Here is a 14,891-nt window from a genome sequence, read left to right as displayed (position 1 = left end):
CGTTACGGATGGTTGTGAGCCACCATGTGGTTGCTGGGATTTGAACTCTGGACCTTTGGAAGAGCAGTCGGGTGCTCTTACCCACTGAGCCATCTCGCCAGCCCTAATCAAATGTTTTAAAGACCTAGCTGCAATCTTATTTTTAAAAAGTAAACCATTTCATGGGACAGGGTACTGTTAACATATGGAAAAATGTATATAGTAATTCTGACACAGAAGATAAAGTTAAGAATATTTGTGAAGACATTGATAGTTTTGTTTGTTTATTTATTTATTTTTGAAATTGCTAGTTTTACTATCCAAGGAATCTGTACTAAGACTTTTGACATTCAAATAATTGACCTTAAATAGGAATAACCTAAAGCCAGGTGCTGTGGTTTATATCTGTAATCCAAGCACCTGAGAGGATAGGCAGGGCAACTCTCCATTATAATCAGTATAGTGGTGACGAGCCATTGAAATGAATAGCAGAGCTCAAAAGTTGCCCTCCCAGTACATAGAGAATGACCCATTATGTTTGCTTATACAGCTTGCTTGGTTACATGACTCAGCACAGCCACTCATATTGGAATAAAGATTATACTCATGATTGTTACCCAAGAAAAATCACAAAGAATTGAGAAATGAGGGTACACTTGGTCATACCTCTTCATTCCAAAATTAATAATATTTTTACTTATCAACAAGTGAAAAGTAAAATTTTGAAAAGATATTCTGTAAAAAAGCACAAAAATTATAAGATACTTCAGCATGAACCTGACAAGACTTGACAATTTCACGAAGGGCTGTAAAATGCATAAAAATCCAGAAGATGCCTGAATGAATGGGATCTGCAGTACTTAGGAAGAAGTGGAAAGTCTCAGCACTCCAGGGCTTAGCACAGCTAGAAGTTTGCCTGTAGGGTAGCGCAGTGTCTGCTAAAAGTTACAGTATTTGAGGAAGGTAAAAATTAATAAACTTCCAAAATTTATATCAAAATGTAAAGGTAGACATACCAAAATAAAGATACAAGCATGGTAATGTGCTTATAAATCCAAGGCCAGGTGATTCTAGGTGACTTACCAAGATAGTGATAAGGACAGTACAAAGCTGGGGAGTTGTACTATTAAATGCCAAGAAATATGGTAAATTAAGACAGTGTGATACCAGCACAAAAGGAGGAAGAAATTAACAAAACAAATAGAGTCCAACAGCAGATCCATTACACACTGACGTATTGTAGAAGGTCAGGTGTTAACTCTGAAATCATCCAGTCTTCTGCTTTTACAGAAGTACACGGCCTGCCTTCATCTATTTTGATAGTATTTAGGACTTTAATTTATGGTTAAGTTAGTATTTCACTATAAATTTATTCATAGCTGAACTTAATGGCTCCATTATTACATATCCATTGTAAAGCCTTTTGTTTTTTACACAGTTATTTACTAGGTTAGGATAGCCATCCAGGTACCCCTCAGCAGAGAGTGCAGGCAGCATTTTAAAACACTAATTATTCTCCCCTCCTTTCCTTTGTTCTTTTACTCTCTCCCCTGAAGTACTTCATGTGTTCTGAGGCTATTTGCTCTGTTCCCCTGGCGAGTGCATTTTCCTAGAATCTTTCTCTAACCCTGAGTATTCATTTCCAATTGATTTTTGTTTGAGCTCCTATTCCTGTATCTCATATCTTGTGTCTCTTGGGTTATTTCCTTGTTTTGGTGGGGTATATTCTCCAGTCACTTCTTTGGAAAGGAGCATGGTAAATGTTTTGAGACCTTGCATATTTTCTTCCTGTAATTTGTTGTTGTTCATTTATGTGTCAGTAGAATTCTAAGTTGGAAATCATTTTTCTCACATTTGAAGCATTGTTCGGTTGTTTTCTAGTTTTCCGTTACTGCTTATCCCTCTGGTACCATTCTGATTCCTGATCCTTGGGAAGCATTTTAGGACCTTGTCTTTCTCTCTAGCATTTAATCTTCATTACACGTGCCTTGAGCCTGCTTGGCTCAGTAAAAGTATCCTTCCATTTTAAAGGTTTCTTTCTTTACTTAAAAAATACTTAGTTTGTTTTTAATTATGTGTATTGTGGTTATGTGCACATTAATATAGGTACTTATAGGGGCCAAAAGAGGGCGTTGGATCTTTGGGAGCTGGAGACAGACGGGCAGCACTTGTGTAGAGGTCAGGAGACTGAACTCAGGTTGTTAGGCTTAGTGGCCAGCATCTTTGCCCACTGAGTGACCTCTCCAGTTCTCAAGATTTTCTTCTTCTTGGTCTCAGAGATTTTACTTTGATGTGCCTAGGTGTATTTTTTCTTTTTTTCTTTCTTTCTTTTTTTTTCCTTGCTTGGGGAGAAAGAGTGACCTCTTAGCCAACAAGTTCCAGAATATTCATTCTTTCGAACCCCTTGCTCCTTTGTCTCTCCTGTGACCAATTGCACATAAGTCGGATTGCTCACTGGTTTGGATATCTCTCTGCCTTTCTGCACCCTATTGTTACACCCGTAGAGTGGAACTTTCAAGTTCTGGAGTTCAATTTGTCTCTTGTCTAGTTTTTATTTCCCTGCTGAAATTCCAGTTTGGTTATTTCTTACAAGTATATTTCAACTTGTCGTTTTTGAACAGGTCTGTAGGTACGTGGAGGCCTCTTACTGATTGCAGTGTCTCTGTCAGAGTGATGGGATGCTCGGGAGAGTGTTGGCTTTTCCTAGAGACGGTTCCCATGCACAGCAGTGAGGCATGTCTGCAGCCCTCTTCTGACCTTTTATCTGGATATTTCTTTTTCTTTATCACTATTGTACTATTGGGTTCCTTTTAATTTCACACCCGGTAGTATACATCAGGACAGTGCCTAGCCACTGGCATCACATTTCTGCTCTTGACTTACCTTAGACAACTAAGAGTTGGCTCTTAGTACAGATCAGGTACTAGCTAGAGGCATGTGGGCGCAACTGACATACAAAATTCTGAATTTCTTCTTTGTGCTTCTTTATTTTTGACATACTTCTTTCTTTAAAGCTGCTGTGGCATCCAGAAACCATTTCTTTCTAAGCCGTAAAACTGCAGATTTTGATCCAGCTTGTAGTTGCTCTGGGGCATTTCTTATCCAGTTCAAATCCAGGACCATATTAGTTTTATTTGAATCTGTGTCCTGGGAAATATGGCTCTTGAGGACATAGTGAAATTAGAATATCCCAATAAATATTGTTTATTTAGCCTTTATCAGTAAACAAATAATACTCCTGTTTTCCCTCAGTGATTGGACATTCAGGTCTTCATTGTGGTTATCTGAGCAAGTAGTTCCTGAGTGTGTTCAGACAACAGTCACTATCCTAAAAATCACTTTCACTGGATGTAAAATGCCGTGCTCATAATAGCTTTCCTTAAATGTTTTCTCCTGGCATAAAGCACATAAAGCCTTTAGAAAACTTTGTTGTTCTTCTGAATTGCTATTCATAGGTACGTGTTATGTTTTCCCAGTCATTTATAAATTGAAATATTTTCAGGGAATACTCCTTGAATTATAATTTTATTATTTTCTCCTTTCAGTAGTCTTTAAGTAATTCTTTTCCCTCTGTTAAATCTCTAGTGCCTCCCTATTTGCTTTCTCTCATCCTTTTTACTCAGCTCATGAGGTAGCTCAGTGGGTGGAGGTCCTTGTTGCCAAGCCCTACACCTGAATCCACACGATGGACAGAGCAGACTCCTGCAGGTTGTCCTTATCCTTCATACAGGAACTCACAAGCAAAACAAATAAGTCTAATAAATGAGATTTTTATTGTAATCCTTGTGATTTCAAAATGTCCTTTAACCTTAGGGCTCTCTTAAAACTGTGTTTATTGCTTGCTCCTTACTGGCACTATTTCTGAAACTTCCCTGAGTTCTACCACTTTTTCATGTTTAGAAATCTTACTGTAGTGCTCTTTCTTATTATAAACCATTTTTGTAATAGTGTGTCTCAGTTTGAAATAGTAGGTTACAGTTTTCACTTGGCTCATGGTGTTTCTGGCACTTTTGTTAACATGGGCTCTTATTGTACCTTTGTTTTTCTCGTTGTACCTTCGTAGGATTGACCCATTTTGTTTGCTTTTTGAGAAATCAGATGGCTGAATCAGTAAGGTGGCTCAGCATGGCTTTTCCCACAGTTTTTCCCCTTGGCTGCTGACTTTGGACATCAAAACTGGGGTGTTTTTCGTTTCTTTTTGAGATTTGTAGCTTGTGCCTTCAGAACATGTGAGTGTTTACACATGTGTGTTCATGTTTGTGGAGGCCAGAGAGCCATGACAATGTCTATCACCTTTAGACATTTTCATTTTAGTATATGTCTGGGTGTTTTGTCTGCATGTATGTCTGTTCACCATTTGCTTGCCTGGTTCCTGCAGGGACCAGAAGAATGAGTCAGATGCTAGAGCTAAAGTTATCGATTGTTTGGACTTCCTGTATGGATGCTAGGATTAAGCCTGGGTCCTCTGGGTGAGCAGCTCTTAATGGCTGAGTCATCTCACCTATTTTCCACTGGGTCTCACTGTAGCTCCTTTGTTTGGATAGACTGGTTGGCCTTGCAAGCCCCTGGGATGCTCTTGTCTCTGCCTCAGGAGTGTTGAGATTGTAGGTACATACTGCTACTGTGTCTGTATTTTATGTAGGTGTTGGGGTTTGAACTCGGGTTCCCATGCACAACAAGCAGTTTACCAACTGAGGCATGTCTGCAGCCCTCTTCTGACCTCTTATCTGGATATTTCTTTTCCTTTATTACTACCGTACTATTGTGCTCATTTTAATTTCACACTCGGTAGTATACAGGTCTTCCCAGGCTTCATATAAGATGATTGTCCCAACCTTTTAGCCTTTCTTGTGGATGCACTATTTGTACTTAATAAGTGTTTCAAGGGGGCAAAGTCTCTGGGCTACTACTGTGTCCTTAAATTGTCTGCTGGTTTACTGAATGGGATTTGGTATTTGGTGGTATCCTGTTTTCATTCTGTAAGCAGCCATTCTCTTTCTTTATGTGTTTTATACAGGCCTGTGGTTGCTTGTTTGTTGTACATTACCTCTTCCTGCTGTTTTGGGGGAAGATTTGTGGAAATTTCTGTCACCTGGCTTTATTTTGTTTTTCTATAGATTTTTCATTAATTGTTTAGTTTTGTTCATGTCTTCATAGGGTTTTACAGATGGTCAAAAACTTTGCTACTGCCTGCATTACTCCAGAATCAGAATTTCTAGTTTGACAAATTTGCTTAATTTTTAACTTTGACCCAATACTTCTTGAATTGTAATCATGTCAGCTGCCACTCCATGTTGATAGCTTTACAGTGTTCATAAAATGCAGTGGTTCACAGTTGTCTCCACACATGTATCTACAAATGATTGAGAAATCTGGAAAGATCAGTTGGTGTGCAGTACTTAGGAAGAAGTGGAAAGTCTCAGCACTCCAGGGCTTAGCACAGCTAGAAGTTTGCCTGTAAGGTAGCTGCTGAGACTACTGCAAGAATCACAAGTGCTCCGTGTTACGGAAGCATATTGGAAGGAGGACAGACACCAACCTCCTGACATAGCTCATGTTTGTTCATCACTGCTCGAAAATAGACATTGGAGAAACTTGAGAATAGCAATTAAGATTGTGAAAGTAGTTAAGAGTTTCTTAATTAAGTCAAAACCGAGCAAAAACAAGGGGGGGGTATTTTGTTTTTATGAGGAAAGAAAGAATGAGACATGGACTGTGATGCTTAGGATGATAGGCAGATGACGCCTTACATTGCTGGTGCTTGTGAGACCCAGAGTGTGATCATTATGACCGAGGCACATGCATGATGCTCTCCTTACATTGGCTGGGAACTTTAGTGATCTTGTTGCCCAGATATGGCCCAATTCTTTTGCTTTTGAATTGATATTATATATTTATATTTAAAAAAATCACCAATACAAGTAAAATCCTGAAACAGCAGGATTTTGGTGGCCTGACTAATCATTGTAGACATTTGTAGCATTGAGACCATGTTACCTTGCTTACTTACTTACCTGGATTGCAGAAATCACACTTGATTTTCATATAAGGGAAGATTGGTTTTTATACTTTGTATTATTTTTCTTTAAAATCATTCCTAATTTTCACCTTTAAAAATCTTTCACAGGCTTCAACAAATAATGAAAGTTCTAATCACAGTTTTGGAAGCTTAGGATCTCTAAGTGACAAAGAATCAGAGGTAAGTAATTTCATTTTAAATGTGGTGCTGGGAAAGTAAGAACTCGCATTGTCTTCTAAATGAGCGTCTCTCCCCCCTTCCCAATCTTGGTACCAAAGGTTACTATTTTAAAGTTTTCTTTTAGAATTTTTATGTAGTGGTTTTTATCTTCCTCTGGGGTGGTGGTGGTAGGGAGTGGGGGTGGCCTTAATGAAGCACAACATTGAGATAAAGGAATATATTTGGCATTAGAATACAGGGTTGGTTTTTTATTTTTTAAATTTTATAACTTAATTTACACATGAATAACGTAGAGGTGTTATCAATGCAAGACCAGCCATTCATAGTTTTATAAGATGAATGTGAGTTTTGAAGTATGCTGCATTTCAGCTTTTAAATTATTAGTATTTCCCATCTTAGTTTGATCTTTATAAGGGTTTGTGTACTTTCCCAGTTATAAAAATACATCTTTCTTCTTTGTAGAATTTCTTGTGGAATCAAGCTGATGGTTTTCATTTTGCATATTTTTTTAAAAAATGTGATAAATTCCTCTTGCTAGTACCCATTTACTGACCTCACCAAGAAAGTAGGTGGTATTTACAAGTGGATATTTGGGTCCACAGTGTGGTTCATTCTGTGCATGATATACTTGATGGCGTCTTCTGAAAATGGTGGGCACAAATGTATTTGGGTTTAACATTCTTGTTTTTGATAAGGTGACTTTTTGTGAGTCTAGCCTTTTCTCTCCTCGGGTTATACAGTTCTGTCCATTAATTTTAACCAATTTATGTGTGTATGTGTGCGTGCATGTATATGTTTGTGTTTTTCCTGTCAATGTAACACATTTGTACTTGGTTCCTTTAGTCTTTTTCTGCCAATAGGTTGTTAACACTTAGGAACTCTTACTGCATTTGGCTTCCTTATTCAATGGAGAGAGAAACTCAAAGGTGGCTTCTTTTTAGCTGTGTGTTACTGAGAGAACCTAGAACCCTGTAGGCAGGCAGTTGTGTGCAGCTGTGCAGGCACCTACACTCCACAGGAGTGTGGCATAGGGTTCTCACTCATCAGGCTTTCCCTTCCACAGAGACAACTGGCAGGCAGCTGAAAGGACTGTGCAAGTGACGGGACTTTATCTGCAGTAGGTTCCCTTGAGGTAAGCGGTAGCTGCCCTGTAGCATCAGTTCACAGTTTAGTGTTCAGATGAGCACATGTGTACTGAGACCTGTAAAACAGTTTAGTTCTAAACCAAGTGGAGTTAAACACAAAACAACTATCAAGAATATTTTTAGCTTATTTCTTCTGGACTTTGGAATATTCTTGATATTTTTCATAGATGACTATAATCAATAATTTCACATGTTCTCTCATAATCATGTTATGAAGAGCAGTAAAGTAACTTTAGATGTTTTCCCTTTCTGTTATTTGTTGTTTTTTTTTTTTTAACAGAAAAAAATATAGTAAAAGTTAGGTTCCCTACATAAGATCTTCATAGAGGATAAAATGTTTTTATGTTTCCTTAGTTACCAATATTCATAACGTAGGTTATAGATCAAATATTTGGATTCTTTTAGAGGAATTAACCTAATAATAAAAATTTCCTTTAAAGAACTCCATGGCTGCCAGACAGTGGTGATGCACACCTTTAATCTTAGCACTGGTGAGCGAGAGGCAGGTGGATCTCAGTGAGTTCAAGGCCAGCCTGGTCTATAGAGAGAGAGTTCCAGGATAGCCAGAGCTACACAGAGAAACCCTGTCTCAGGGAGACAAAAAAACTATTCCCTGGCTATATTTTTAGATGGATTTTAGCTAGCTGCATTACTTGTACATAGATTTACTTGTGTAGACATTTTGACATTGGGGGCAGCATTAGGAAATCTTGAAAAACCACTTGGCTTTTGCTGTCCTGTATTCTGTATGTGGGATGTTTAAAATTGTTAGTTAAGCCTAGTGGAACAGTATTTTGACATTTCTTCAAATTGTACATATTTCCTAATATTCAAAGAAGTGACTTTCATTATTCTATATTTTCTTGTCAGAAGTTGTTTATCCAGAAAATGAACCTCAGGTTTTGTCTCTGTAGTAGAAACCTTAGTTAATGAGTTTTCTTTGAGAAAATAATTCTGTCCACACCGAATTGTTCTTAGATGATGATTAGGGCATTGGGCGTGAGTGGTCCTGAGGTAGAAGCACTCCCTGGCATGAATGTGCTGAGTAGTGGAATCTAGGTAGCAGCATCCCGTTGTCTCCTGACAGAACTTAAACTCATTCTTTGTAACCTGTTTCCTGATTGTTATTTTGGGATGGAAACAGGGCCTGGAGTCTGCTTGACAGACAGATACTCTACAATTCTAGCACCCTAATACATTTTTAAAATAAGAGTGTTTTGTTTCTGTAAGCAGATAGTACTGAAAGCTTTGTTGATGTTGTTTAATTAGCTGCCCTCACCTAACCCACACCTTAACCTCAGTCATTTTAACTTTTCCTCCTGGCATTTACTTACAGATTAGAGTAAAAATGTGTGCCTGCCATTGCTCTTTTAGTGCTTAGGGGTTAACCTACCCTTTCCCCAGTAGTTTTCTGTTCACATACCCAGAACCATATTTTCTTCTGTCTTCTTATTGTTAACACTAAAAAGCACCTTATATAATAATCAGTATTAGGTTAATTGAATCTACTTTAATTTATATTTTTATTTTAGTTCATCTATGCACATATGACTTATTTTTAGATGTAGGATTACAGTATAAAAACCTTTTGTGGGGGTTGGAAAGTTGTTACATCAGTAAAATGTACTGTGCAAAAACAAGGAATTTGAATTCTTAGTTCCCACATAAAAAACTGAGTGTGGCGGCGTGTTCCTCATCTTCAGGGGAGTAGAGACAGATCACTGAGATTTGTTGACCAAGCAGTCTAGCCAATCAGTGACCCCAAGGTTCAGTGAGAGACCATATCTCAAGAATGAGAAAGACAGCTGACATTGACTTCTGAACTGTCTACATTCCCGTACACCCTTCTTTTTTTTAGAGTTTCCGAGGAGTTACCATGACTGTCATTACCCAGGACATGCTTTTCAAACTCTAATGTGCAGTGAATCCCTAGCTTAGGGCAGTAGTCCTGTAGCATTTTGTTTCTGTTTTTTAAGCTCTTGTATCCTACTAGACTCAAAAAAGAAGAATGAATAGAATTTGATGTTATTAAGAAAAAGAAGGAAAGGGAAGGAGTCTAGGATAACTTAAAGTATTTTACCTTTTAGACAGGTAAGCCAGAGGGAAGGTGACTACTGGGTGGGAAGAGTTGAATTCTGTCTGGGTAATCTTGAGTTTGTCTGTCGGGGACGGACAAATGAGATGGTGCTGCAGGTAGCAGAAGTAGAGATAAAGACCCAGAAGTCTTTGGCATGGATGCTGATAAAGGCGTAGGTTCAGATAACCACATCTTAAAGTGCAGCCTAAGGGCTCCTACAGCCCCTGAAACATGCTGCAGAGAGTTTTTTATAGCTTTGCTAATGCGTTCTTTTTCTTAAGAGTTTTTAGAGAATTTCCAGACTTTGTGACACATGGTACAATCACACTGGTGATTTATATAGAGTGTGTATTTGTATGTCCTAGTGTGACAAAAATCTTACTTTAAGTATTTATTACTTTAATAAATACTGATATTTGTAACCCACCCAAATGGGTTTGGGTTTTATTAGCTGTTTTCATATTACTGTGGTGGAACGTCTGACAAGAACAGCTTAAGGAAAAAAGTGCTTTGCACCTTGCACATCTTAGGGTTTGACCTGTCAGGGGTGCTGGGGAATGAAGACAATGATAACATTGGGATTGGGTGGGCTGTGTGCTTCACTGAAGATGTACCAGCATCAGCCAGTAAACTCTGTGTTTATTTTATACATCTAAGTGGAAGAGGCAAGTTTAGCTAATCTTGGTAGGGGTCTCTGCAGGGCAGTATAGACTCAGGCTCTATCACATTTTGTGCATTCACCATCAGCATCTGCACATGGACCCCAGTGCATTGGAGTCCTTGACATGGCTATGGTTATGTCAACAGCACACATTATTCAAATGTGGGACCTTTATTGGTTATTGGTGTTCATTTCCATAAAAGTGGGAGGGGCTTGCTCATCAATCTCCTGGGTGGTAATCTTCTCCCCCCACCCTTCGCTGTTTCAGCACTCAGATTTCCCTTGGAGTATTTTTGGAAGTTTTTGGAGAAGTTCTAAAAACTTGGAAATAATTGTTGTCTAGGCATTTATCTAGCAACCAAATAAAAAGTTGTTAAATACTGCCTTTTATAAAAGTGTGTGTGTGTGTGTGACAGAGGGAGGGAGGGAGGGAGGGAGAGAGAGAGAGAGAGAGAGAGAGAGAGAGAGAGAGAGAGAAGAGAGGAGAAGAGAGAAGAGAGAAGAGAGAAGAGAGACAGATGGATTGGTTTACTGTTCTCAGGCAGAAAAAACTTCCAAGCTGATTGAATACAAAACTTAATGGAAGAAAAAAGTCAGATTGTTTTAACTGAAAACTCATTCTAGTATAGAGAATGATATATTCTAGTCGATGATCAGTAGAAGTTTCTTTAAAGAATAAGTAAATGTCTGCCAACCCATCTCCTTCATGAAGCATCTTCATCCTCTTTGTCAGCAAATCCATGCCATTCATCTCAGCTGCTCACGTTACTGTTGTTTAAAATGATGCCAGTGTGTTAAGTCATCTACACAATCAGTTTGCAGGCTTCCAGCTCTCAAGATTGAGTTCTATAGCTCTTCCAAATTGTTAAGAACCCCAGTAAACTTCTTAAATGTAGTTTACCAGTATTTACCACTTTAGGAATTTAAAATAAAAGGTAGGACCATTTAAATTAAATGTAGGTTTAAATACACAAGGTATAAATCATCAGGGAAAATCCTGGCTGCACACAGCCTCTGAAGTGTTCCTCTTTAAATTAGTGCAAGTTCAGGACGCCTGCTACAAACAGTTCTTACACACTTAACCGAGCAAGGTTTGTGAGGCTTAATGTTTTACACTGGATAGTTTGAGGGAAGCAGCGGAGACTGTGCTATATAATCAGTGAGGGTATTTAATAAAGTCTCCTCAGCTCTTTTGCACTGTGGCAGCTGGAATGCTTTCCAGTATTGCGAAATCCAAATGCTGTCTGATAGTGGGAGGGAAAGGTCTACTCACTGACAGTGCAGAGGAAATGTAAAGTATATTAACCATGGAGGTGAATTATAACTATCTGAAATTTAAATCACCAAGATGTGCAAACAAGCTCACAGCGTGTACTTGCCCATAGTCACACACGTGGTAAGGTAATGGTAGAAATCCTAACTCAAAAACCTGTCTGATTGTAAAATGATGCTCTCAGCTGTAGAAGTGTGGAGAGCTCTGTCTTGCTAGCTAAGGTAGTGTGGAGCTTACGGGTAATCACCCTACTGAGACTTCTGAAAACTAATGTGGAGTGCAGAGTCTTTAGGTTTAAGATGATTTCTAGCAGTTGTCAGATAGGTCAGCCCAAGTAAGGTCTGGAGTAAGAGCACTCGCGGGTGTTAATTTCACACATGATACTTAGATTGTAAGGGCTCTGTGCTCAAGCTGATATTTGATAAGAATTTTGTTTTCAGTGTTTTATTCTTTAGTAGAGTTTTAAAGATACTAGAAAGATGCGTTTTATGGCAACAAAATATGGAAAATATTTTACTAATGGTCCTTTATTTCTCATTTTCTAAAATAACCAAGTAACCATGACTACCTACTGCCCAGTGAACCTGTATAGCCTAATTAATTTTCTGCTGTATGGCACAATTTTGGTTTTGAATTGTACCAGATGATTATAAGAAGTAGTGGTATCTTTTTATGTGTATGGATGTTTTGCCTGCATGTATATCTGAGCACTAAGGGCATGCCTGGTGCTGGTAGATGCCAGAGAGGGTATTGGATACCGTGAAACTGGAGCACAACTGATGGTTGTGCGCCACCATTTGCTGCTGGGTCCTCTGAAAGAGCAGCCCATTCTTAGAGTTCTTAAACCATCTCTTTAGCCTAGGAATAATATTCTTAATTTTAGAGACTATGAAATGCATATTACACAGGAAATTCATAATTTATCATAATGATAGATAGATAGCCTTATCTTTGTCCCAATGATACATCAAAATCACTTCTAGAGTTTTAAAGGCATTTTCCTAGAAATAGTTATATTTGGAATGCATATTCTGTTTAGAAATGAAAACTTTGGAAATTATTGAAAATCACTGCCAGTAGATATATAGTAGAACACACACGAGATAAATAAAATGTACTGTTGTAGAGAGAGAGAGAGTGTGTGTGTGTGTGTGTGTGTGTGTGTGTGAACTTAGAGCTTGTACCAGGCAAATTCTTTACTACTGAGCTATAGACTTATTCTACAATAGTGCTAATTATTATGTAAAGATCTTGAAATGTGGTAAGTATTCTCGTATATTAATATTGTTAAGTAGAGACTGATAGCCTTTGAAGTTAAATTTGGAATGTGAATATTCTACATTTGGTCTTTGTCAAAGGCTGAGAAGCAATTCATATTTCCTGACACCACATTTACACTTAAAATTATCAGAGACAGTTGGGTGGTTCACTGATTAAGAACAGTTGATGCTTTTGCAGAGGTCCCAGGTTCAGTTCCCAGCACCCACATGGTGGCTCTCAGCATCAGGAACTCCAGTTCCTGAGGATCCTACCTTCTCTCTGGCTTCTACATGCATATGCATGATGCATGCAGGAAACCATCTAGAAAGTAAATACATAAAGTGAAAAGAAATCTTTTTAGAGAAATAATGTGTGATGTGGGGTGTGTGTGTGTGTGTGTGTGTCAGTAACTAGGAACTTGTGTTTAAGGTAGTGACTTCAGTGTGTGTATGCAGGACAGTTTTCATTTCCTGTGAATCACAATGGGACATAACTTGAAACCACTGTTCTAAATTTTGCTTTTGTCATGACTTTAATAATGCCAGGACTTCGGGATAAATTAACACAAGTTATTGCTTCCCAAACCCCACCCAACTCATCCCTCACAACTGTCCTGTACGGCTGCTTGGTTTTGATTTTGGACTTAAAAGCTGCTGACAAGATAATTTGAGTAAGGAGAAAGTTCAACTGGATTCTAATTATTATTATTTTTTTTTTTTTGGCTTTTCGAGACAGGGTTTCTCTGTGTAGTCGTAACTGTCCTGGAACTCACTCTGTAGCCCAGGCTGGCCTCGAACTCAGAAATCCACCTGCCTCTGCCTCCCGAGTGCTGGGATTAAAGGCGTGCCCCACCACGCCCGGCATTGGATTCTAATTTTATAGCTCATTCTGCTTTGCAGTTTTAACAGGAAAGCCAGAGAAAAGAGAATGTCAGTAAACAGTTATGATGCATAACAAAAAGAAAATGGCACACTAAATTATCAAATTACTCTTCACTTATATTGAAAACTTAGTATGTTCTTTTTAACATATGGAGATTTAGTTTTACGTAACCCAAGTAAAAGCTTAGGTTGGAATGGGAGGATGGTAAGTAACATGGTTGTTAGAACTCAGAGAGAGTACCTCAGTATTAGACTTCCTGTCAGTGGAGGCAGGTGCTGGGCATGCATGACAGAAGTGAGATTTGCAGGCTTTATAACAGTGCAACAGTCGATATTTGAGTTGAGTGTTACCCATCTTTTCCCGCTGCTCTCCACTTTAGTATGATACTGTCATGTAAAAGAAGCAATACACCATACAATAAAATACACTCAAAGTCGCTAGTGTGATTATTTAGAACAGCAAGAAAAACTTTTATTTGGTGATTAGGTTTCAAGATATTGCATATGTAAACTTCTGTAGTAGATTTTAGAGTTAGCAGTGTAACAGGTTTTCTTTCAGGGGTCAAAGTTTCATGCAAAGACTTCTAGATAATAATTATTAAAGTTCTATCTCTTTTTCAGGGGTGGGCTATTCAGTTCCATCTTAATGTCCATATTTGGTAATAAGTTTTTACAAAAATGTAATAAAATACAAGGAAGCAAGAAAAAATTTACAACAGAATTTACTATATTCTAATCTAGTTCTTAAAGTTTAGAGAAAACAGGATATCTTTTTAAAATTTTTTTTACTTAACATGTATGTATTTTGTTTGCATGTATGTCTGTACACAACATATGAACCTGATGCCTTGCAAAGGGTTGAAAAGGCTATAAGAGCTCCTGGAACTGGAGTTACAGATAGTTGTGAACCTCTTTGGGGATGCTAGGAATTGAATTCTGGTCCTCTGAACAAGCAGCCAGAGCTCTTAACAACTGAGCTATTGCCAGCCCTGAAAACTGACTATCTTACACATTTGACATTCTGGGAAGAGGGGTATTAATTTGCATTGACTGTTTTTTGGAAAGGATCTATGTTTTGGTGTGTGCCATTAAGTAATAAAGATATTTCTCAATTATTACCTGTCTCAATCTAGTTTAACAAGTTCTGTCCAAAAATGTGGTTAACCATTGAACAGTGGGATAAGCTGGATGCCTTAGTGGTTAAGAGTCCTTTTTGCTCTCATTTAGAGGACCCACGTTTGGTTCCCAGTATATGTGTGATAGCTTGCAATGATCTATAATTCCAGTTCTAGGGAATCTAATTCAATTTTGTGATTTCTGTAAGTAACAGGTATACACATATTACACATACGTATATGCAACCCAAATACCCATATGCATAAAACTAAAATTAAAAAACATATTAAACACTATTCT

At 38.1% G+C, this 14,891-nt stretch overlaps 1 protein-coding gene across 3 annotated transcripts in view; it reads left to right on the top strand.

Annotated features, from left to right (window-relative positions):
* Positions 1 to 14,891, top strand: part of Tlk1 (tousled like kinase 1) — a 111,374-nt gene that overhangs the window by 46,654 nt on the left and 49,829 nt on the right. For all 3 annotated transcript variants that reach the window (XM_021154516.1, XM_029473979.1, XM_029473978.1), the window contains exon 3: positions 6,107 to 6,178. In XM_021154516.1, the coding sequence (XP_021010175.1) occupies positions 6,107 to 6,178 (72 nt within the window). The remainder of the gene's footprint in view (positions 1 to 6,106; positions 6,179 to 14,891) is intronic.

This window comes from Mus caroli, chromosome 2 (genome assembly GCF_900094665.2).
Source record: "Mus caroli chromosome 2, CAROLI_EIJ_v1.1, whole genome shotgun sequence".
Classification (NCBI taxonomy): Eukaryota; Metazoa; Chordata; class Mammalia; order Rodentia; family Muridae; genus Mus; species Mus caroli.
Note: the sequence above shows the minus strand (reverse complement) of the source record. Positions and strands in the feature narration are given on the sequence as shown.